This window comes from Sminthopsis crassicaudata, chromosome 3 (assembly GCF_048593235.1).
Source record: "Sminthopsis crassicaudata isolate SCR6 chromosome 3, ASM4859323v1, whole genome shotgun sequence".
Taxonomy (NCBI): Eukaryota; Metazoa; Chordata; class Mammalia; order Dasyuromorphia; family Dasyuridae; genus Sminthopsis; species Sminthopsis crassicaudata.
Genome location: NC_133619.1, coordinates 636,258,783 through 636,282,039, shown reverse-complemented (window position 1 = coordinate 636,282,039; position 23,257 = coordinate 636,258,783). Strand labels below are relative to the sequence as shown.

The window sequence follows — 23,257 nt, the reverse complement described above, 5'->3', positions numbered from 1 at the left end:
CGCGGAGCTCCCGGGCCACGCCCACCGCTGGAAGGCGGCCGCTCTAACCCAACCTGAGCTCAGCCAGCTCCGACGAGTGGCCCGGCCGGCTGCACCCAAGGGTGCCGGGCAGAAGCTCCCTGTAACCTCAGCCCCCCCTCGCCATGGGCAATGCCAATTGTGTCCCCCAGGCCCGCTTCCGAGCCTCCTTCAGGAAGTCCTCGCTGAAAGGAAAGAAGTAAGACGGGGCTGGCGGGCCGGGGTCGCAAGCACTGCCCCCGCTGGGGCCCGGTCCCGGGGGGAGGGGGGGACTCGGGACTCGGCCGGAGGGAGGGGGCTTCTGGGCACCTGAGGCAGGAGGTGGGCTCTCCTACCTGCGCGGCGGGGGCCCTTCTCCCCCCCCAAGTCTAGGCTGGCTCCCACACGGAGGAGGGGGTGGGGACACGGGGGCTAGGACTAGGGGCTCTCCGCCTTGGGGTCCTCCCCCTCGCTGCCCCCGCGCTGCCAGCCGGGCCAGGGGCTCCCCGGGGCGGGGGTCTGGGGAGGGGAAGGAGCCCGACCTCTGAGCCTCCCCCCCAGACAGGAGAGCCTGAGGCGTCGCGGGGGACTGTTTGGAAGCGAGAGCAGCCAAGACGGGGACACCCAGGCCGCGGACAAGATCCTGTATTTCATCCCCGGGACGGTGAGAGCCGGCGGGGAGGGAGGCAAACTCGCGGGGACTTGTGCCCACGTGTGAGTGAGCGCGCGCGGGTCCCGTCCTGGGCCAGGGGCGCCCGCTCCCCCTGCCCCGCACCCCCTCCCCAGCCGGCCCGCGATCCCGGGAAGCCGGCCCCGCCCTCCAGCACCTCACTCCCAGCTGGCCCGAAAGTCTCCGCAGACAGCGAAACTAGCAGGGACTGAGTCAGTGCGCGCCGGAGGGGGGGCGCCGGGGGAGGGGGAGGGGCCTCCATCCCAGCCCGACTCCCGCCGACTCCTCCAGGAAGGCTTCCTGGCTTCCGCCTCCACCCGAAACTGCAGGGAAACCCCCTTTAGGGGGGCATCTCCTTTAGCCGGGAATTGCGGGGAGGGCCCGTCCTGAGGGGGGGAGACTGGGCTTCAAGCTCCAGCTTCAGGCTGGGGGGCGGGGTTGCCTCCACTTTTCGGAGCCTCAGTTTCCCCGCCCGCACACGAGGGCTCGGGCCAGCGGCCTCCCAAGCCTCCCCCTGCTTTAAGTCTTGGCCTGTGAGGTGACAGAGGAGGCGGAGGAAGCTTTGGATTATCCAGAGTAGGGAGGCTCGAAGTCTGCCAGCGCCCAGAGGAGCAAGGCCTTTCGGCCCATCTGAGCCAGCCCCTCCCGGGGTCCCGGAACCAGCGGGCGGACCCCGCCCTCCTCCCTCCCGGGCTCCTGCCTTTCTGCTCCCGCACCTGCCCCTTGGGGCTCAAAGGGAGCCAGGAGGGGGAGGGAGCCCACAAACCCCCTCCCTCCCGGTGGGGCCTAAGGCGGCTCCCAGGCTCCTTCAGCGGGCACCCTCAGAGCCGACCAGGCCCCTCTGCTGCGGCGGAAGCCCACCGGGCCCCCCAGGACATTTTCCTGCCTCCCGCTGGGCCGGTGCTGGGGCGGAGGCCCAATCTGTCAGCACCTACTGTGTTATACCAGGAGAGGTTGGCCCTTTGTCTGCCACCAGCCAGGACCAGGAGCCTCTTCTCTGTCCCAGCCTCCCCACACATGGGCACCTAGGTACCCCCACTTACACGTGCACACAGACACACACGCACCCTCACACACACACACAGACACACACGCACCCTCACACACACACACACACACACACACACACCCTCACACACACACAGACACACACGCACCCTCACACACACTTACACACAGACACACACGCACCCTCACACACACACACACAGACACACACGCACCCTCACGCACACACACACAGACACACATGCACCCTCACACACACACACAGACACACACGCACCCTCACACACACACACACACGCACCCTCACACACACACACAGACACACACGCACCCTCACACACACACACTTACACACAGACACACATGCACCCTCACACACACACAGACACACACGCACCCTCACACACACACACAGACACACATGCACCCTCACACACTTACACACATACATATATACACTCTTACACATACACACAGACACAGACAGCCCTACACACACACATGTATAGCCACACTTATACATGTACACACACATACACACTTAACATATATGTAGATCTACATACACCCACTGAACTGTCAGCAGAGGGAGCATGCCCTCCCCCCTCCCCCATGGGCCCCTCAGAGCCTGGGCAGCCCCTAGCCAGGAGCCCTTGAGAGAGGGGAGGAGTGACCCCCCCCCAGGGGCTGTCCTGCTCTGTGTCCAGGGGCCTGGCTGAACGGCCAGCGAAGCCTCAGGCCACCCCCTTGCTGTCTATTAATAGCTCCGTGTCACCAGATAGGCCCTGAAGCCGGGGTGCTGATTGTGCAGAAACAGAAAGGGGAGCGCTGGGCATTAAGGTCACCTCCGACCGGCGCGGCAGCCAGGGCTCCTCCGCTGTGACTCCATGGCAGAGGCTGTGGGGGTGGGGGCCGTGCCCACCTGGGGGCAGAACTGGTTTGGGAGGCCCGGGTAGCGCTGCCAGCTGGGCTTGGGGAGTGGGGCAGTGGCCTGAGAAGCCACTGAGCTGAGTCAGATTCTCCAGCAGCCTTCCCTCACCCTCCTCCCTGTGAGGCTGGGGGGGGCAGCCTGGGGGGCCTCTTCCCCAAGCCCGTTTCTGCTGCCACGTCCCTCGAAGCATCCGGGGTCCCTGGGCAGCGTGCAGGGCTGAGTCGGTGGCCTACTTTCTGCAGGTCCCTGGGGCCCTGAGCCAGTTCCCACGGGGAGTGGGAGGCCCCACCCAAGGGTGGGAGGGCCGGGGAAGCCAGCCCTTGTATCTGTCTGCCCTTCCACATTCCCTGGGATTGCCCAAGCAAAGGGGGCGGCCCTGGAAGCAGGTAAAGCGCCAGGCCCGGAGCCAGTGGCCTGAGTTGCAACACGCCTCACTTGGCTCCCTCGCCCAGTGCTCGGAACGGGCACCGAGAGAGCTGCAGACCCTGGGTCCCGTGCCCTGGCCATGGTTTACCTTTCTCCAGACCTGGTGCACCTGCAGGCGTGGCCTCGTGACCACCTGCACATGGGTCTGCGTGGCATTCATCTACAGATCCCATGTGGTTCTAGAATGGTTCTAGACCTGGAAGGGACCTCAGGGACCACCTTCTGGTCCACCCCCTCATTTACAGATGAGGAAACTGAGGCTCTTCTGGAGGGGAGGTGCCTTATCCAGGTCCCACAGGAAGCAAACAGCAGGGCGCGATTCCGTGACTCTGTCTGTGTGATTCTCTGTGTGGCTGCTCAGGCTGTAGCTCTGTGGCTACGCAGCCTGACTGTGTACAGAACCTGGGAGACACAAGGTGCAAAGACCCCTGGGTGTAGATTCTGGGCTCAGACTCTAGTTTTACTCTGTCTGGGCCCTTATACGTATTATTATATGCCCTTACTGAGCCTAGTGAGCTCATCTGCCAATGGGATGACAGTTTCCAGGACTCCTGACATTACTCCTGAGTCTGTAACCATTTTGGAGCCTGGGATATGTGGAAGGACCCTCCAGATTTGGATTCTGGGCTCAGATCCTAGTTTTTACTCCATCTGGGCCCTTATACATATTATTCTATGCCCTTACACAGTTTCTAGGACTCCTTGTGTCTGTAACTATGTCTGGATAGTTATAGAAATGGCAACTGTCTTTCTTTTTATCTGCCGGTGTGTCTGGATGACCAATTGAGATAATACTTGTGAAGAGCTCAGCATAGTTCCGGGCACACAGTAGGCACTTAATAAATGCTGCTTCCTCTGCTCTTGCCCTCCTTCCACGGAGATATGTGGTTGTGTGTGCCCGTGTTTGTGGGGGTTCCCATTTGGGCTCCGAGTGAGTAAGGTGGGGGAGCAGTTTGCTCAGTCTTAAGCTTTAAGTGGTCTCGGGATTGGAGCTGAACTCTGGACCCTCGGAGGAGCCCCCACTCCATGCTGGACCGCCTAGCCATGCTGGCAAATTTCTTTGCCCTGCTTTAAAGTGATTGTGTCCCCCAAACCGGTTCCATGGCCTGGTTTCCCTGCACCTGTTTGGGGAGAGGGGGGCCCCCTTTTGTGGCCACTTCCCCCCAAGCCTGATTTCCTAGGCCCTACCCTCCTCCAGGACATCCCAAGCCTGGACAGTCACAAGGAAAATGTGGACCAGCCATTGCTCAGTGTGTTCAAAAAGAGCCGGCAGAAAATGCCCGTGAGGAACCTTGGGAAGATTATCCATTACTCCAAAGTCAAGTTCAAGTTCCAGCACTGTGCGGTGAGTTCCAGCTGAAGGTCAGGGTTCAGTGGAATGGAGGAATTAGGGGTATGGGAAAGCTCATCCCCTGGTGGAATAGCCCTTATTCCCAGGAAGAGGAGCAGGCCTCCAAAGCCTCAGGCTCATGGCCAGCCAGAGAAGCATGTTCAATGGCGCTCTATTAAGATTTCACACTCTGGGTGAGAAAAGTCATCCCCGGCCAGCCAGGCTGCCTTCCCCACCCTTCGCTCCAGCCTCAATCTTTCTTGGCTCCCTGGACAAACGGAGTCTTCCCCTTCCCCACAGGATCTCTATGATTGCTACCTGGAGCTGTTCCCCTCCTGTCTGTACTTCCAGGCTCATGGCACCAGCGGCCTCACCTACCAGGTGAGCAATTGGGTGTAGGGATGGGAGGTGACGGCCCCCGACCTAGGGCCTCTACCCCTAAGAGCCAGCTCCGCATCTCAGGGCTCACGCTCACCTGGGCCCGGCCTCTGCCAGGCCGGGCCTGTGGAACTCTGGGAAGCGTTCCTTGTCCACAGTCATGGGTCCTCCGTGAGGTAAGGGGAAGGGCCCGGGTCACTGCGCCGGGAGAACCGAAGCCTTCTTGGTTTTCCTGACCTCTATTTGATGCAAAACAGATCTAGGGTTAGAAACAACCTCCCAGAGGCCATCTGGTGCATCCCTGCTCATTCTACAGGAGGCAGACAGGGTGACATGACCTGCACAGAGACACACAGCTAAGTTAGGAGGTTGGATTTGAACTCAGGCCTCTGGGTCCCAGCTTACATCAGTCTTTTAGTCCCGATCCTGCAGTTGAGATAGAATGCCACAACTTCAGCATCTGTTGGGACTGCCCCTGCTGAGGTCCAGGCTGCCCCAGGCACCTGCTGAAATTTCAGGGACAGCTTTCTGGCTTCCCCGGCTGGCTGTGACTCCAAGAGAACAGGGTCCTGCTCAGCCTTGAGTTATTGTCTCACTCCCCAAACTGCCTTGGCCCTGCACCCCGTTGCACTGATTCCTAATTATACCTAGCAGAGAAATAGAGAAGAAGGTTTCCTCTAGCCCCAACTCCCTCCCCTCAAGGTTATGAAGCCTTCTTCTCTCCCTGTCCCTCCCATGACCCTAACCTGCCCCTCAGGACAGTGATGGAGGGAGAGAGGGAAGAAGGAAGGTAAGGAGGGAGGAAGGGAGGGAGGCTCCATTCCTCTGTCCCACCCTGGGGCCCCAGGACCTTTGGCCGCTCCCTCCTAATCCCATCGGGGCTCCTCCAGGTGCTGCTGCCACTGACAGAGCTGAGCGTCTCTAAGCTCGAGATGGAAGGACAGCACGCCTTTCAGATCATGGGTAAGGGAAGGCGAACCTTGGCTATTGTGGCAGGCAGGGGCTGTGTGTGTGTGGGGGTAATCTGAAGCCCCTGGCGGTGACCATCCTGTCTCATCACTAACCTGGGCTGAGGCCTGTCCTCCTGGTTGGGAAGAGAGCTCAGGCCCACCCGGGGGCAGGGCATTGACATGGGATACCACTGGGGGGACCCACCAGTGACCTGGCAAATGCCTCCACTAATGATACTGCTCTGGGTGCTGACTGGGGCCCGGATACTGGGGCACCGGCAGGACCGTTCTCCCTGGGGAAGCGACTGGGACGGTGGCGTAGGGCTTGAAGAGGGATGCTGACTCGGATGTCGTGGATAAGGGATGTTCTGACCCGAGAGCGTGCGTGGCCAGGACCCTGGCTTAGGGGCTGACTGGGCACTGACAGGGGCTAGTTAGAGACAGGTGCTGATCAAGGTTCATGGACACTGACTGGCCCTCATTAGAGCCTGGAGTGGAGGGCAGGCGTGCTGGCCGAGGTGCTGATCCCAGGGTAGCCACTGAATGGTGGAGATGCAGGCTTACATAGGGATAACCACTCACTGGCCCCAGTGACCGAGGGCCTTGGCTAAGGAGAAGGCCGTCCAGTCTCTCAGGGGGCTCTTGGGGTCTCAGGGAATCTCTGTGACCAGAGCTGCTGGCCAGGGTCCTGACCGGCCCGAAGCACTTTTAAGGCTGTCGGGTTCCCCCAAGGAAGCTCAGAGGATTGAGGCTGCCTATAGTGCTAGCCTATAGTCTCCAGCTTCCTCTGGGCCCTGAGGCCGGTGATTGATGCTCCCTCTTCCCAGCAGGCAGGAAATGAGCAGCTGGGTGGGGCCGGTCTGAGAACAGGAGAAGGGCTGGGCAGCTGGTTGAGGGAGAAGGAGGATGGGAGGTGCTGATGGGCCAGGGAAGGCGATATGAGGCTGTGACAGACCAGTGACCTTCCCGTCCATCCCTGCTTCCCGTCTCCCAAGGGCCCCTGCCGTCTCCTCTTCTGGTGTTCTGTCCCAGTGAAGATGAGCTCCACCAATGGCTCTACCACCTGGAGAAGCAGATGGACCTCATGAAGAGGCCCCCGTGGCCACCTTTCCAGGTGAATGCTCAGTGTTCCTCCCCTCCCTCCCTCTCCCTCTTAGACAAGGCTTCTGGGAATGGGGAGGTGGAACTTCTCCCGCACTCTGCCCTCAAGTGACTCGATCAGGAGCACCATGTCCATCTCCAGTGTCCTAGCTTAAGCTCCAGCAGAGCCAGAGAAGATGGACCCGCTGCTGAAGGGTCTCTAGTCTGAGTCACAGGAACGGGTCGTGTTTAGCAGAAAGAAGAGGGAATCCAGTGAGTCATGAGAGCTATCGATGTCAAGGGCTATTAGGTCTTCTCCCGAGTCCGAGGGCTGAGTCAGCCCTCCGGGGAGGCTGAAAGCTGTAAAAAGGCAATTGATGTCAGGAAAAGCTTCCTCCGTGAACACAGCTAGCAACAGGCCATCTATGTAGAGAGGTAGTGAGATCCCCGTTGTCGGAGGTCTTCAAGAACAGCCAGATGACTGCTTTGGGGGAGTAGAATAGTGAGGATTCCTCTGGTGTGTGAGATGGGCTGAAGGGCCAAGGAGGTTCCTTCCTGCTCTCCAGGTCTCTGATTGGCCCACGATTTCAGATCTGACCTCTAAAACTGGCTCTTTCCATCTCTGCCCCCTAAGGACTCCACAAGGGAGAACCATCTCTGCCCTCTCCCTTGGGCCCTCCAGCACTACCCGGTTCATCACTGGGAAGGAACCAATCGTGAGACTCTGGGAGATGTGGTCTGTGCCTCCCGAGTGAAAATGCAGCATTTGCCTTCCCAGGTGGGAACGGGGCATGGCAGGGGAGGAGGGAGAGAGAAAAGCAGCCAGGTGGGAGGGAGAGGGGCATGGGAGAAAAGATCTGGGCAGGATAGGAAACGAAGGAAAGTGCAGCTGTAAGGGGCGAGGGCAGGCGCTGCCCCCCTCCCCACCCACGTACTTCTCCTGAAGCTCTGAGCTAGCTGAGGTCATCCCTGACCCCCAAATCACCTTCTTTTTTGTGAGGCATTTAGGGTTAAGTGAGGTCATATGTATCTGAGGTTGGATTTGAACTCAGATCCTCCTGACTTCAATGTGGTGCTCTATTCACTGTATCATTTAGCTGCCCCTGCCCCCAATCACTCTAACCTTTTCTGACCTCTCAGGAGCTCCATGATCGGATTCTGGTTCTCTATCCATCTACATTGGTCATCCTATCAGAGGACTCCGATGGATTGAACTTCAAGGTAGCCCTCCCTCCCTCCCCACCCACCTCTGGGCCTTGACCATAGTGCTCGGATGTCCCCGACACTGCCCCCTCTTCTCCCAGACTGCGCCCCTTAAAGCGGTACCAAGTGACGTTTCTCTGAGCCTTTAAGGCCGCCATTCTCTAGTTTAAGCCTCCCTACAATCCGGTCAGGTAGGACTACAGCCATTCTCCCCATTTTTCAGATGAGAAAACTAAGTCTTCAAGAGATTTATCTACTGACTATATCTTCTAGGTCTACATCCCCTCCCCAGGTCTTCTGCTTGTCTCCCTCCCTCCCTCCCCCATCAGGTTGGTAGGTGGGGCTGGAGGGAGGGATTCAAGTTGAAAACCAGAATTTCAAGATTGGTCTAGGGTGAGGGAGGTTCCTGCCAGGCCTCTTGTTTGTCTGCCTTCCCTGGGCTGAGGCTTGCGTGGAGGGGGGCCTCTGCCCCACTGGAGTTACTAGGGTGAAGTGGGTCAGGGCCAGATGTGGATCATCCTAAACTGGGGGGGGTCTTGCGTCCCTCCTCCTCCTGATGGGGGTCCTTAGTTTTCCAGTATTCATTTCCCTTCCTCCTGCTGTTGAGGAAGACAACAAAGAAAGAACTGATCCATAATATGAAGGATTAGTTTAGAAAAACTTCCTGTCCAGGAGATGGGTAAGACACTGGGCGAGGTCAAAAGATTCTCCTCTCCCGGGTGTTCACTAGCAGGTAAAACCTGCCCAAGACAAGGGGAGAGACACCGTGACCCTCAAGGATGCCTTAACCCCAGTGGCCTTCCTGGCCGGGTCAGAGTATGACCCTGAGCGGGATTGTCTCCACCAGCTTTCTCTAAATTGACTCAGAATGACTGGGATCCAGCAGTGTTTACACATGCATTAAGATTTGCAAGTCGCTTCCTCACAAATATTATCTCAGGCCATCCTCACAAAAACCCTAGAAGATAGATATTATCGTTATCCCCATTTTCCAGATGAGGAAACTGAGGAAGCCTAGGTGAGGTTACCTGGTAGGTTCAGTCGGATTACATGGCTAGTATGTGCTTATCTGAACTCATTTTTCCAACTCCCAAATCCAGAGCTGATAATCACCAGAAATCATTATAATATATTATAATAATAACCACTGACCACGTCAGAGTCCAAATGGGTCGGACTGAAGAGCTCTTCTGATCTGCCTCTTCCCAATCAAGAGCAGAAAGAAATGAATTAAGTGGGGGCAGAACCAAGATGGCGGAGAAAAAGGCAGGAAAATGGGTTAAGGGATGGCAGGAGACAGGGAAGTAGCAATCTCCCTACATCCCCCTCACCTCCTACAAATAGGTCTAAAGATGCACTTTATCTTCCCTAAGGGGGAGCTTCCGCTCAACGCTGTCCAGCTCAACTTTGAAGAGAGTGAGAAACAGATCCGGTCCTTCCTGATCGAAGGTCAGTGAGCTTCCACCTCAGAGATCCTCATCCTCTCGGCTCCTTCCAGCCTGATCCTTATCCCTGGCACCCTCCCTGTGCAACTCCAGCAGCTACGCTGACCCATACTCACCCTGTTCCTCCGGGCCATAGTTATAATCAGAGGGGACTGAGTCACTTCTCTCTCCTGTTGAGCAAGGGGGAAGAGGGGAAGTAGGCTGGGGATGTCAGGGCAGGGAGGGATCTCAGTGGAATCAGCCAGGTGGGTGACATTCTTGGTTGGGGTGGACCTGTCCTGTCTGGCTGCTACAGGCCCCCAGTGTCTCATGTGTCTGCCCTGGATTTTAGGGGGTAGCCTAGATAGTCCTGAGAATCCCTCTTTTCTTAAAGCTTTTATTCTGAACTAAAGAAATAAGACAAGTTTTTCTATCACAGTAGAAGAGGAAAAAATTGATTTGTGAAACTGCAAATCTTTTGTCCTGGATTTTAGGGAGTAACCTAGTCCTGAGAGTCCCTCTTGAAAAAAAAAACAAAAAACAAAAAACAAAAAAGACCTTTTATTTTATTCTGAACTGAAGAAGTAAAACAAGTATTTCCATAACAGTAGAATAGAAAAAAGTGTTTGTGAAACTGCAAATCTATTTGCCCTGGATTTTAGGGGATAACCTAGATAACTCTGGGATTTTTTTTTAACTTTATTTTTTTTATTTTATTTTATTATTCTTTATTTTATTCTCAACTGAAGAAATAAAACAAGTATTTCCATAATAGTAAAATAGAAAAAAAAAGATTTGTGAAACTGCAAATCTATTTGGCCTGGATTTTAGGGGATAACCTAGATAAGTCTGGGATTCCTTTTTTTTTTATTTTATTTTATTATTCTTTATTTTATTCTCAACTGAAGAAATAAAACAAGTATTTCCATAATAGTAGAATAAGGGGAAAAATGATTTGTGAAAATGCAAATCTATTTGTTCTGGATTTTAGGGGATAACCTAGATAACTCTGAGATTTCCTTTTTTTAACTTTATTTTTTATTTTTATTTTATTTTATTATTCTTTATGTTATTCTGAACTGAAGAAATAAAACAAGTATTTCTATAACAGTGGAATAGAAAAAAATGATTTGTGAAAATGCAAATGTGCAAATAATTTGCTATTCCATTTCAACATATAATGGTTACCTCGTTTTCCCTTTTTTCTCCCCTGCCAGAGATGATTATCATTAGACCAAAACCACCTACGCCCCCCCCCCCACTTGTTCATATGTCACATGTAGAATCTTCCCGGGTCTATTTCCATTTCTGTGGTAGCATCTTTCTTCCTAGGCCTTTGGAGCTTGGATACGATGATCGCCCACGTGACTTTGTTGCTCTGAGTTGTTCTTCGGACAGCATTGTTGTTACTGTAGACACTTGCTTTGACTCCCTTGGGGGGCTCCCCTCCTAACATGGAGCTCCTTCCTGGCTCAGGGGCTACACTGTATACAGTGTACTCAGTAACAACAACATTGTATACCCTTCTTGGGCTAATCCCTGGGAGGTGGAAATAATGGAAATGCTTCTTTTAACCTAAGCAAACTGGGTCCTGTGTTTAGGGCTCTGCAGAGGGCCCACCCAGTGAGCAGTGCCCCCCAGGGGAGCCCAGAAAGAGCCCATGTTGTGACCCCCCCCACAGGCCGCCTCATCAATACCATCCGTGTGCTCTGTGCCAACTATGAAGACTACCAAGACTGGTTGCTTTGTTTGCGAACTGTGCGCCTCAAAAAGGGGGGCTCCTCCACCCGCTCGGGCCCCGAGAGCTTCCAGGGGCCACGGCCACCGCTCCCCGCACAGGTAAGGGGGAAGGATGGGACTGGGCGCTCCTCGAGAGCAAAAAGCCCTTTTGATCTTGCCTTCGTACTCTCAGTGCCCAGCACTGCCCTCCCACTTCAGCCGGAGGAGGCTGGCAGTCAGGAGGAGGGCAGGGCTCGTGAGCCTGGCCGGCTGGGTTCAGTGTGGGAGTCTGGGGGAGATCGCTCCCTCCTCTCCGGGACTAATTCCACTCTACTTGGCTCAGTTCTCAGTCGGCGGACGAGCATCCCTTACCTCCGATGGCCGGACCAACTCCTGGGCATCCACGGGGGCCCCGTCCACTTCCTCCCACACCAGCAGCTCCCTCCCCGACCACCCCATGCTGCCCAGCAACTATCCTGGGTGCGCTGACGGCAACCCCCAGCGGGACCATGTGAGTCATCCAGGCCAGAGCAGGGTCTACTGGGTCAGACAGACTTCAGGGATGGGATCCTGGGGGGGGGGGAGGGTTCTGGATACCCAGGCAGCTTTGGGGGATTGGGGGTTCGATTGGAAGGGACCAGCTGAAGTTGAGGGGATGACACTATGTAAGACTCCTAGAGTAAGGGCTGGGACTGCCCAAGTGTCCCCAAACAAGTTCTCTGTCCCTACCTGCCAGCCTGGGCAGGGCCTGGGGGGCCACAGGGTGGCTCCTTGCACTAAGGGGCTCCTCGTTCTCAGCCCCCAGGGGCTGAGTCACAGAGCATGGGGGCTAGGATCATACAACATGGGGACTGGGGTCACAGAGCATGGGGACTGGCCATCCCTCTTTGGTTTGGAGGCACCCAGCACTCTCTCTCTGTCCTTCCAGAGCCATGGCAACCTCAGCAGCTCCAGCTTGGGAAGGCGTCGGTTAGAACTGAGACGCAAGGGCAGCGGCCGCTCATCCAAGGGAAAAGGAACAGGGCAGCCCAAGGGAGAGGAGCCGGCACTCCGGGTTCCCCTGCATCTGGACCTGGGTCTCACCAATGTAGGGGCCTCCCCCAGCCCCATCCTGGGCCTGCCTCCCTGCCCTTGCTTGCCAGTCTGTCGCTCACTTTCTCTTTGTCTCCCTGGTCTCTCTCTGGCCCTATTAACTCTGTTTTCCTCATCTCCCTCATTGGGTCTCTCTTCGTCTCTGTACCTCTTTATCTCTCCTCCATTTGTCTCTCATTGTCTTCCTCACCCCAAATAATCTCTGGCCCACATGTGTGGTTCTAGCCAGGAATAGGGGTTCAGACAGCCACCATGTCACTCAGTCCCCCCACCCAAAGGGACCCCTCACCGAGTGGTCCCCACAATCCTCCCCGTTTCTCCTGCAGCTAAACCGGAGGAGCCTGGAAGGCAGTGAGGATGCAGCCGCTGACAGCCTAGAGAAGCCCCAGTCCCCTCTGTACGCTGACCCCTATACCCCGACCTCCACTACCCACATCAAGCTCAGGGACGTCAGTGACCTGGGTGAGGTCAGTCCTCCGGGGGGATTGGAGCGGGTTCTGGTGAAACCCAATCTGATTAACATCCAAACTCAAGTCTGGGCAGAGGCAGCTCTGCTTGGAGGCTGACCCAAGGCCCAGGCCCAGGCTGGGGCAGGGGAGCCTCCGGTGGGCGTCCCGGCTCCCGGCTTCCTCTGTCTCTGTCTCGGGACCTGATGGAGACTCTCGGTTTTCCCCACAGTTTCTGGAGGCAGTTAAGAGCTGTGCAGGCCAGGAGCCACCGAACACCTTCCCCACCGTCCCCGTCTCGGTCCCCGTCCCGTCCCCCAGCTCACATCCCCTTCAGAAAAAGCCAGCCCCTCAGCACCGGGAGTCTCAGAGACAACGAGGCTCCTTCAAAGTCCGGGGAGTTGGTCTTCTGGAACCTTCCAGACCCCATCAGGTGAGGGGGGGCTGCCTGAGGAGGGGCCTTGGGCCTGAACTGGAACGTCTGAAGCTGGGATTGGGGGTGTCCAGAGACAGCAGCAGAGATGGAGAGAGAGACTAAGAGACAGAGGAAGGAGAGAGAGACAAAGAGACAAAGAGAAGAGAGAGACAAAGACAGAGAAAGCAGAGAGAGAGACAAAAAGACAGAGAGAGGGGGGGGAGGGGAGAGAGAAAGAGAGACAGAGACAAAGGAAAGACATGGAGAGACACAGAGAAATAAAAGAGAGAGACACAGAGGAAAGAGACAGAGAAACAGAGGGATGAGCGACAGAGACACACAGAAAGAGAGAGTAGGAGAGGAGAGACAGAGGGAGAGACAAAGAAATGAAAGAAACAGAGAGGAAAGAGACAGAGATACACAAGGATGAGAGAGAAAAACAGAGACACAGAGAGAGATGGAGACACACAGGAATGAGAGACAGAAGCAGAGAGATATAGAAAGAGAAAAGAGACAGACACACAGAAAGGAGAGAGATCCAGAGACATACAGAGAGATGAGAGATACATCCAGAGAGAGATGCAGGGAGCAGTCATTTCAAAGGATTTTAGATCTGGAGCTGGGAAGGCCCTTGGGACATGGAATGCCAGAGTGAGAAGGAACCTTAGAATGGAGACTCGGAGCTGGGAGAACCCTTAGAATGTGGAATATTGGAACACAGAGCCCAGAATGTCTGAAGTGGGTGAAATCTTAGAACAGAACATAGGATGTAAAAGGTCAGAATGGAAAGGAATCTTATTCACACTCTCTCTCACATACACATATCTCCTGTTATTTTTACGACCACCCTGCAATACCTCCCAGTGCTTTTATTATCCCCATTGTACAGATGAAGAAACTGAGGCAAACAGGTTAATGACCTGCCCAGGATCACATCACTAGTAAGTCATCTGGGGCTGAATTTGAACTTGGGACTTCCTGACTCCAGGTCCTGTGCTCTGTGCCTCACAGCTAGCTAATAAGCAGCAGAGATGAGATGCCAATCCAAATCTTCCGGCTTCAGGTGCAGGAGTGCTTCCCCCCTCATGCCTCAGTTTCCCGGTTTGTCTCCTCAGGTCCGGGTCTCTCCGTCAAAAGAAGGTTCCCCCAAACCTCAGCTTAGACTCCCAGGTGAGTTACCCCTCTGAGGGCTCAGCAGCTAAGCCCATGGGACTTTCCCCAACTCTGATGCTGAGATAGCTGCCTCCCCCTGCCCTTCCCTAGCCTGTGCCCTCCTCCCCTCTCAGCCCTGAGTGCTTCCTCTGGCACTGACGGGTGCGGCCGCCTCTCTGGTCCCCTGAACAGCCCCCGGTCATGGGAACATCTGCCCCAGCTGGCCTCTGGCCCCTCGAGCACTCGAAGGCTGGGAGCCCAGTCTAGTCTCTGTTTCTCCCCCATCACAGGGCCCTTGATGGGGCAACCCAATGCCCCCTGGGTCAAGCAGGGCTCAGGCAGGGCCCTCCCCACCTCTGCGCCCGGCCCAGCTCCTAGCCTGACTGATCTCCTGATCTCTGCAGGCGGCGGCTCCCCGAGAAGGAAGGCCAGGGAGCCGGACCAATCTTCCTCGGAGCCCTCCGGCAGCCAGAGGAACTTCAGTTATGATAACATCTGGGACAAAGCAGGACCACCCCCCACTTCTCACCACCAGTGGCCCCGCCCCCCTGCCTCAGACGCTGCAGGGAGATTGCCTCAGTGGATCTGAGCTGGCCCGGACTCTCCCGCCAGTCAAAGCGGGGGCAGAAGGAAGCTGGGCACCAGCCTGCAGCTCCAGCTTGTGCTCAGGGGTATCACTCTGAATTTCGGGGGTCGAGATGAATGAAGCTCCAGACTTCAGCTGCTTCTCTTCCCAGCCCCAGTAGCTGGAGCTTGTATATCATGGGGAGGGCTCGGCAGGTGGGACCTCCCCAGGTCCTTCTCACCCTGGCTGTAAGGGCCTGGGACATGAGGACGCACCCAGAGAATCGTGGCAAAGTCTGGGTCCCTTGGTGGGGATGGGGGGGACGATACGTCCTATCAGTGGCTGCTACTGTCACCACTCCTATTCCCCCCTTTCTATCTCTTCCTTTCCTGACTTCCCTCTGGGGGAGAGGATCCTCAGTGTATCCTAGTCTATGGATGCTCAAGTGCCCTTCCCGCTCCTCCCAGTCCTGCGTGCCCCAAATCAGGGGCACCCCCTGGTGGCTGTGCTGGTGATTGGAGCTGTTTCTTCAGGAAAATTATGAGTGATGGCGTGAGGGAGGGAGGGAGGGTTGGGGAAGGAGGAGAGGGTCACTGAGTGAGAGAGACAGAGAGAGGAAACGCAGCAGCGTTGGACCCTGAGTCTGTATCACACCGTAATACACTGCTCCAGGGAAAGAAACTGCAGGGAACGTCCGGGGATGGAAGATGGGGGAAAAGGCATGGACGTGTCTGGGGACATGCAAGAGAAGCACCGGTCAGCCCAAACCAAGGTTCCTGTGGGGGAGGCGGTCAGCGATGGGCACTGGATAGTCGGGGAGAAGGGAAGTTGGATGAGAGTGAGAGGCAAAGAGCGGGGAAGGGCAGCGAAAGCCATAAGGGGCAACAAGGCCTGTAAGGAGCAGTGGCAGCAAGAGCCAGAAGGAGCAGCGAGGGCTAGAAGAGGGCAGTGAGGGCTGTAAGGGGGCAGTGGAGTTAGAGCACAAGGGGCAGCAAGGCCTGTAAGGAGCAGTGGGAAGCAAGAGCCAGAAGGCACAGTGAAGGCCATAGAGGGGAGCAAGAGCCATAAATATGGGATAGTGAGAGCCATAAGGGGCAATGAGGGCTATAGGGAACAGCAAGGGCCAGAAGGGACAGCGAGGGCTGTGGGAGGCGGTGAGCCACAAGGGCCTAAGGGGTAATGAGGGCTGTAAGGGGCAGTGAGCAGCGAGGGCCTGGTGGGGCACAAGAGCTATGGGGGCAGCGAGGGCTGGAAGGGGCAGTGAGCCAGGAAGTTAGTAGGAGGCAGCAAAATTGGGGTGGGGGCAGTGAAGAGCTGTGAACAGAAAAGGGTCACTGGTTTCTCTCCGCTCTGCCTAGGACCAGAGGATTAAGTAAGGACAGGTTAGACAGACCCCTCCCCCACAGTATTGAGGAGACCTCTGGAAGGGGGGACTGATTTTTCTGCCAGAGGTTCTAGGGCCTGCACTCAGGGAAGTCCCCCAGTCCCCCCAGCCACGCCCGGAGAGGCAGGAGGGATTCTGGGCCTCCTGCGTGATCCCTGTCCACTGAATTCAGCCTGTGTCACCCAGGGTGGCTTCGGGGTAATGAGCCATAATCCTGACAATGGGGTCTGGGGGAGGGGATGGAGCTGATGCTGGGGAAATCGACCCATCAACCCAGAAATAGAAAAAAAAAATTTATTGTCACCCAGGGTCTGTGTATCCATTCTTCTCCCCCCCCCCCCAGCATTATTCACTCAGGTAACTCAGTCCAGAAGGGCTCAGAGCCCCCAGTGAGACCATTAACCTTTAACCTCCCTGCTGTCCTCGCAGCTCCTTCCCTCAGCTTCCTCTCCCACCTCCCTCATGTTCCCCAAATGACCAAGAGCCTCCCATCCCTCACGAGGCCTCTGCTCCCCATCTCCAGCCAGGAGCCAAATGACCTCTCCATCTCCTGCCCCCCACTCACGTCTCCTTGCCTCCTCTGTCCTTCCTTAGGGAGCCCTTGGTTTCTAAATGACATCCAAATGTCTCTGCGCCATCGTCCCACTCCCGCCAGCTCCTTCTGGGGATCCTCACTGTGTGCACCCACAATTTGTAGGGGCCCGGCCCATCCCCAGCAGCAGGAGCTGTGTCCCTCTGACCGCATTCCTCTGTGTTCTCCACTCTAGAACCCACCCGAGAGGGGCTCCCCTTGTCCCCCTATCTTCAGGACCTGTCACCAGTGAGTCCAGAGGGACTACCTGAAGTGACCATCCTGTGCCCCACCAGCTGCTTCCCCCCCACCTCCCATTTGCTCTCTTCCCCACCTCCAAGACATTCAGGAGCCTCCAAGCAGGTGGGACTCACTTGGGGTCCCTTTGCCCCGTCCCCTCATCCATCCACCCCTTAGCAGCCAGCCTGGGCCATCCCCCTCTTCCCCACTCTACCTTCTGAAATCTGACTTACTACAGGTGCTATAACTTAGGCCTCACCCCCCTGGAACCCGGGCCTCCTGCTGGGCGACATGCAGGCCCCAGGCTGGACATGAGGGCCAGGGGAGGAGAGAGGCTGGGAGATGGGGGGGGGAATGCTGTGTGAATATGGCAGAAGACCAGAGGTCTGAAGAAGCCAGGCCCCCCTTGGCGGACAGCCCCCCTCACTCGAACCCTGAATCTGGTCAGTCATCCTGGGCTGGGGCCTGCCCGCCTGGGCCCCAGCTGGCTTTGCCTGCAGGCTACGGGTTCGGGCGTCCTTCCCTCGTCTGCCTCCGGAAGTATCGAATGGCTGAGAGGGCGCCGATGTTGGCCAGCAACACTGGAGGGGAAAAGCAGAAAGAGGCAGCTGGGAGAGGTGGGGGTGCTTCGGGCAGGACTGCTGGCTCTCGGGGGCACCCCGTCTCGACCCAGGAGGATGAGGAGAGGATGTAGAATCACTGACTATCCATGCTGGAAGGATCCTTTAAAGCACCCCAAAGATGGAACAGGAACGTGGGGGTGGGTGGGAATAACGGCTCCCCTGGATCAGGAGGTGATGGGACCCTGGGCTCCATTGTCAGTGCTGAGCATTTCCCCACTTTCACCCTGAATTTATGGCTCCAACCCAACCCCTCAGTGCTACAGATGGTAAAACTGAGGCTCAGAGAAGGGAAAGGATTTTCCATGCTCCCTAGAAGTCCCTTGTCACCTGCCACTCCCTGCCCACAGCCCCCCGGAACCCTCCCAGATCCCAGCCCCCCAGACCTGTTTTCCAGGCATCCGGTGCATGAAGGTCTGAAGTCCTCACGGCCCACGTGGCGAAGGCCACGAACCCCAGACACATGTCATTCTGGTTAAAGGTGATGGGGATGAGTGGAGCCCTCTGCTCCCCTGGGGAGAAAACACAGCACATGGCCCCGAGCTTCCTCCGTCCCAGGGCCGGCTCCTGAGCCACGTCCTTACCCGGGTCCCCGGCCCAGAGGAGCCTCAGGAGTCTCCCCTCCCAGATCCTCATTAAATATGGAATTAAACTAGGGACCGGAAGCAGATGGTCGGGGATGGGAGCCAGCATGGAGACAGCAGCTGAGGTCGGGCAGGGGGATGGGGTTCCACTCACTTCTGAAACCAGCCCTTGGAGTCCCCCACCCCTGCCTGGATTGTGTCCTGAGGTCACTTTGGGGGCAGGGGTTGGCAGGACCCAAAGCCTGGGGGCTAGGGGCACAAGGGGTTAAGGCTGATCCCGAATGCCTTGGCCAGCACCCGCTGCAACTCCTCTGCCTGGACAGCCTGTTCCTTGGCCCAGGAACAGACTGTTCTCACAGCCAAGCCCCCACCTTTGGCCCTTACCTTCGAGGCTCACGCTCACGCCCAGCTCCTCCGCTTTCTGTGGGCCCCGTTCTTCAGGAGCAGGGAGCCTGGGCCAGACCAGGAGGGGCGCCCGCTCAGGCCCCTGAGTCTGCTTGTCGGACAGGGTCACCGGCACCCAGGCGGGGGATGGCCCCTGCTCCCCAAAAAAGTGTTCGTAGGCCTCCGGGATCGAGATGGGGATGGGATCGCCCCGAGCAGGCGCCTGGAGAGCGGGTGTAGGGTGGGGGAGTCGGCTGTCCCGGAAAAAATATTCACACACCTCAGGCCACTGCACATCAGCCGGGAAGTCCTCCTCTTCCTCCTCTTCCTCCTCCACAATGGTGTCACAGAAAAAGTAGTCATAGGCCTCAGGGAGAGTCAGAGCAAAGTCCTCCCTGGGCCCTGAAGACTCCCTGGCCAAGGCCGAGGGGGAGGGCGGGTGTTTCAGAATCCGAGGCTGGGGGTGCAAGCCCACGGCCACGGCGTCCCAGGCTCTGGGGCCCCCTCGGCCTCCACCCAAAGTCCGGGGGCTCTCGGACCCAGACTTGTCTGCCCATGGGGAGGCGGGGGCAGAATCTTCCCCGGGGGAGCTGGACACTCCTGAAAAACGGACTTTCTTCCTCCTTGGAGCTCGGCCCGGGACTGTAATGCCAGGGGACTGGGTAGCTAGAGCTAAGCCCTGTGAAGGTATTTCCGGGGGGCCGGGAGACAAGGGAGCCCCTTCCTTGGGTTCCGCCTGGAGTTCCTGTGGAGCCAGGGAATCGAAACTCTTAGTAACTTGGGTGGGTATAGACACATCCACATCAGCCCTGTCTCTGGGGGCAGAAGCAGAGCAATTCCTATCTGGCTCAGCCTTGAGGTCAGGTGTAGACACATCCACATCAGCCCTGTTTCTGGGGGCAGAAACAAAGCGATTCCTATCTGGCTCAGCCTTGAGGTCAGGTGTAGACACATCCACCTTTGTCCTGGCTCTGGGGGCAGAAGCGGAGCAATTCCTATCTGGCTCAGCCTTGAGGTCAGGTGTAGACACATCCACATAAGCCCTGGCTCTGGAGTCAAAAGCAAAGAGATTCCTATCTGGCTCAGCCTTGAGGTCAGGTGTAGACACATCCACTTCTGGCTGGAACTGGGGAGCAGGTATAGACATATTCACATTTGGCTGGGCTTTGGGTACCTCTTCCTTAGGTAAGAGAACAAGTGTAGACTGATGGCTTTGCCGTTCCGACTTGGGGACAGGAGTAGAGAAGTCTGAATTGGTCTTATCAGGTGTAAACACATTTCTGTGCTGTTTATCTTTGGAGACAGGTATAGATGGATTACCACCTGGCTCAGCCTCAGAGGCCACTCCAGACTTCTCAGGGAAGGAGACAGGTGTAGACAAGTTTTCTTCTGCTTCCAGAATCCGGGCAGGTGTGGATACATTCACTGTCTTTGAGGCAGGTGGAGGCAGATCTGAGAAGGACCGTCCTTGGGGGGCAGGTCCTGTCTTGGGACCTGGTGCAGGGGGAGAGGGCCTTGGGCCCAGGACAGGGGAGGAGGATGGGCCCAGTGGGTCTGGCCCACGGCTGGCTCTGGTTCCCAGGCCAGCCGCTCTGGTCGGCGGCTCTGATCCCAGACCATCCTCCTCCAGGTCAGCTGGAGCCAAGTGGCTGGGGCCCTTGTCCGGCTGGCTCCCAGAAGGGGACAGCGAGGGGCTGGGGGGGCCCTGTCTCTTGGAGTCCTGAGCTTTTGGGGATCCACTTCCCTTGGTGGCCACTGACCTCCTCTTCTTCTTCCCTGGGCTCCGGGGGGAGGCGCTGGGGTTGGGCTCTCGGGGAGATCTCTTCCCATCGGCGGAGCCGAAGCTGTTGGGCTGCTCCTGGCTGGGGGGGTCCTTCCCTGAGCGGCCCCCCGACTCGGCAAGCTGGGCGGCGGTCCCACGCGAGGACTTCTGCATCTCACCGCCTCGGGGACCAGGCTCAGGCGGCAGGGTGGGAGTGAGCTGCTCGGGGCAGAGGACACCGGAGGGCAGCTGTTCCTCCAGCTGGGTGGACGTGCACTGAGTCTGCTGACTGGCCCCCGGGGCCAGGACACGCTCACACCGAAACCTGCTGACCAGGCGGGCGTCTGGGCCCTCCTCCTCCTCACTGCCAGAGCAGCCCCCCTGGGCTGTGGCCAAGGCCCGCCTGCTCAGCACCTGGAGCAGGCCCTTGGGCGGGGGGCTGCCTGCTCGCACCCGGAGGAGCCGAGGGGGAGGGGGCCCCGGGGGGCTGCTGCCGCTGCTGTCCCCTTGCTCAATGTCACTGGAGAGAGGCTCATCCCCTGAAGCCAGAGCCGCCTGCAGAAGGCCGCACTCCTCTGCGGCCGCCGAGAAGTCGGCCCAGTCCTTGTCACTCAGCTGGATGCTGTACTCAAAGTTCTCCATTCTGGGGTGACAGAGACATGGGGGGGGGGCAGTCTGGGGGCCTCCGGGCCAGAGGCTAGAGCATGGAGCCAGTGCCAAGGAGAGCCCAACCCAGAGCTGCAGCCTCGCCCATATTTCATGCCTCAGTTTCTCCCCATGGTCTGGGGCTTCAATTCTGCTCATCTTCCTCCCCCCCTTTCTGAGAGCAGCCTGGAACCCTGCATGGAGTCATGGGTCCTGGGGAGTCTCCCTCTCCCCCCCATCTGACTACAAGCCAATCATTTCATTTTCCTCTCTTCCCCTGGCCAAAGGGGATCGAGTTCCAGACTCACAAACCCCCCTTTTTTCCCTAAAAACTTTTTGGATATTTTCCCTAAAATCAGAAAACAAAAATGCTTTCTTGTGGGTATGCTCTTTTTTTTTTTCCTCTGGGGTCTTTTAATTTATATTTTCTTGAGGAAAAAGTATCAACAATATAATCTTTTAGCTTAGCTAAGGTGATTTGCTATTATAGGATGATATATATTATATGTAATATATCATAATTATATATAATATAAATATATTATATAATAATACTATATTATATATTTATGTTATGTGTAATTATATATTATATAATATCTCTGTATATAGTTGTTTTTCTGGTGGGTCCCTCCCCTCTCCCAACCCTGATCTCCCTCCACAGAATAACGCTAATATTCTCAGACACCCCAACCCTTTCTGAGCTTACACTCAGGGCTGCTCTTTGGGGATCAGACCCCTCCTCAGCAAGGAGTGGGCCTGGAGCAGGGGGCGAGGGCAGACAGCCCAGGAGGACCACCAAGCCCCTCCAGGGGCACCTCGGGCTCCCAGCAGTCTTTGGCAGCCTCAAGAGGTCACTGGGTCAGTCTCTGAAGGTCGTTTCACCCCCCAGGGTCAGGGGCCTGTGGTCAGCAGGGAGATCATGGGCTCAGGCCTGGAAAGGCTCTCAGGCCATCTAGGTCAAAGCACTCGCTTTACAAACCAGGAAGCTGAAACCCAGGGAGATTTATCCAAGGTCAGAGCAGTAGTAAAAGGCTGGGCCAGAATCGGAACCTGGGCTTAGTTCTCTTAGGAGAATTCCAGTCATTCCCTTTCCTTCCCATGGGGGCAGGGGGGATTCCAGGATATCCCTGAAAGCAGGTGGGGAAACTGAGGCCCAAAGCAGGGAAAACCAAGGCACGGAGTGGGACATAGTCACACAGCTCATAGGAGCAACAGAGAGACCCTCTGGCTCCCCTCAGCAGGGACGACTCTGAGGTCTCCAAGTACACAGCTCCACGGTGTGGACCTTCACTCTTTGCTCCTTCCCTGACCCACCATTTCCCAGAATGATCCTTCATACCTAGAGGCACCCCAGGTTTTAAGGAGTCCCACCCACTCACCCCAGGAAGCGAATCTTGGACTCTCCCCAAGTCCTGGGGCCCCATTCCTGGTGACAGACCCCCCCACCCCTGCACGGATTCTCACAGTGACCCCAGCAATGGAGGATCCAAGGCCCCCCCACTTCCAGGCCACAAGAAAACCCCAAATGGACAGAATTAGCCTCTGCTGACTCCCACCGCTCCGGGACACTCACCCTTATAGAATGGGGGAGAAGAATGGGGAGGGGGAAGGGATTGACAGGTCCTACCTGGGTCCCTACAGCTTGATGGAGGGCATGGAGCAGGCTGGGGGTGGCAGGCAGCTGGGTCCAGAGGGGCATGCCGTTGGCTCAGTCTAGGGCTGAGCCCCGCCCCTCCGGCCTCTCTCATTGACATCCTAAAAATACTCTCCTTGCCCACTGGTCACATGTTCCCTGCCAGCCCCTGCTGACCCACCCTGGGACCCAGCTCTACAAATAGATGGCATTTGAGAGAGCCCAGCCCCCTGGGGGGCGGGGAAGGGGAGGGGTCTTCCTGTGTCAGGGACACAGGGTAAAGGCTGCCTGAGCCACATGTCCCAGTCACAGCTCCTTGGTGGCAGGGACTCAGAGTGACACAGATTCTATTTGAGCCTCAGGGGTCACTCAAGTGAGTGGACAAATCAGGCTCTGAACTCGTAGTCCAGATAACCAGGAACAGATTCTGAAAGTGGAGAGACCTAAGAAATCTCATCGAAGGCCTTCATTGGAGAAGGGAAATTCGGAGAGGAAGGGGACTTTTACCCAAAGTCCTCTAGCTACCAAGGGGCGGATCCAAACCAGTATTTTTCCAGGACACCAAGGTAGCGCTCCTCCCATCCGAAAGAAAAGTTGGAATGATGAAGGGGAAGAGTGGATGAAGGGCAGGAGGATAATCAGACA

At 56.8% G+C, this 23,257-nt stretch overlaps 2 protein-coding genes across 5 annotated transcripts; one reads left to right on the top strand and one right to left on the bottom strand.

Annotated features, from left to right (window-relative positions):
• Window positions 1-69: 69 nt before the first annotated feature.
• Window positions 70-16,473, top strand: PLEKHN1 (pleckstrin homology domain containing N1). Of its 2 annotated transcripts, XM_074306649.1 has the most exons (16): window positions 70-217; window positions 559-661; window positions 4,231-4,377; window positions 4,663-4,743; window positions 5,631-5,703; window positions 6,686-6,804; window positions 7,405-7,548; window positions 7,911-7,991; window positions 9,347-9,422; window positions 11,079-11,236; window positions 11,460-11,627; window positions 12,045-12,203; window positions 12,535-12,675; window positions 12,887-13,087; window positions 14,185-14,239; window positions 14,626-16,473. In XM_074306649.1, exons 1-16 carry the CDS (start codon window positions 144-146, stop codon window positions 14,808-14,810), a joined length of 1,965 nt encoding a protein of 654 aa, XP_074162750.1. In that variant the 5' UTR covers window positions 70-143; the 3' UTR covers window positions 14,811-16,473. The 2 variants fall into 2 exon arrangements, with proteins under 2 accessions (XP_074162750.1, XP_074162751.1); XM_074306650.1 differs by lacking the exon at window positions 14,626-16,473 and having other exon boundaries at window positions 14,081-14,216.
• Window positions 16,453-23,243, bottom strand: PERM1 (PPARGC1 and ESRR induced regulator, muscle 1). 3 transcript variants are annotated; one of them, XM_074306646.1, is made up of 4 exons: window positions 22,607-23,243; window positions 18,570-20,974; window positions 17,988-18,113; window positions 17,055-17,562 (listed from the first exon to the last, which is right to left on the bottom strand). In XM_074306646.1, the coding sequence occupies exons 2-4, from the start codon at window positions 20,971-20,973 to the stop codon at window positions 17,483-17,485; spliced, it is 2,610 nt and encodes an 869-aa protein (XP_074162747.1). In that variant the 5' UTR covers window position 20,974; window positions 22,607-23,243; the 3' UTR covers window positions 17,055-17,482. The 3 variants fall into 3 exon arrangements, with proteins under 3 accessions (XP_074162749.1, XP_074162747.1, XP_074162746.1); XM_074306645.1 differs by lacking the exon at window positions 22,607-23,243 and having other exon boundaries at window positions 18,570-21,418; XM_074306648.1 differs by lacking the exons at window positions 17,055-17,562; window positions 17,988-18,113; window positions 22,607-23,243 and adding an exon at window positions 16,453-16,655 and having other exon boundaries at window positions 18,793-21,418.
• Window positions 23,244-23,257: the final 14 nt, after the last annotated feature.

What these genes read in the sequence shown, in the direction of transcription:
- PLEKHN1 (XM_074306649.1), top strand. Translation starts at nt 144, where the DNA reads ATGGGCAATGCCAATTGTGTCCCCCAGGCCCGCTTCCGAGCCTCCTTC. An exon ending in GCACGCCTTTCAGATCATGG is followed by an intron (nt 5,704 to 6,685) that starts GTAAGGGAAGGC and finishes CCGTCTCCCAAG; the next exon opens with GGCCCCTGCCGTCTCCTCTT. An exon ending in CCGGTCCTTCCTGATCGAAG is followed by an intron (nt 9,423 to 11,078) that starts GTCAGTGAGCTT and finishes CCCCCCCCACAG; the next exon opens with GCCGCCTCATCAATACCATC.
- PERM1 (XM_074306645.1), bottom strand. Translation starts at nt 21,135, where the DNA reads ATGAGCAGAATTGAAGCCCCAGACCATGGGGAGAAACTGAGGCATGAA. An exon ending in CGTGAGCGTGAGCCTCGAAG is followed by an intron (nt 18,114 to 18,569) that starts GTAAGGGCCAAA and finishes TTTTCTCCCCAG; the next exon opens with GGGAGCAGAGGGCTCCACTC. An exon ending in ACCGGATGCCTGGAAAACAG is followed by an intron (nt 17,563 to 17,987) that starts GTCTGGGGGGCT and finishes TTTCCCCTCCAG; the next exon opens with TGTTGCTGGCCAACATCGGC.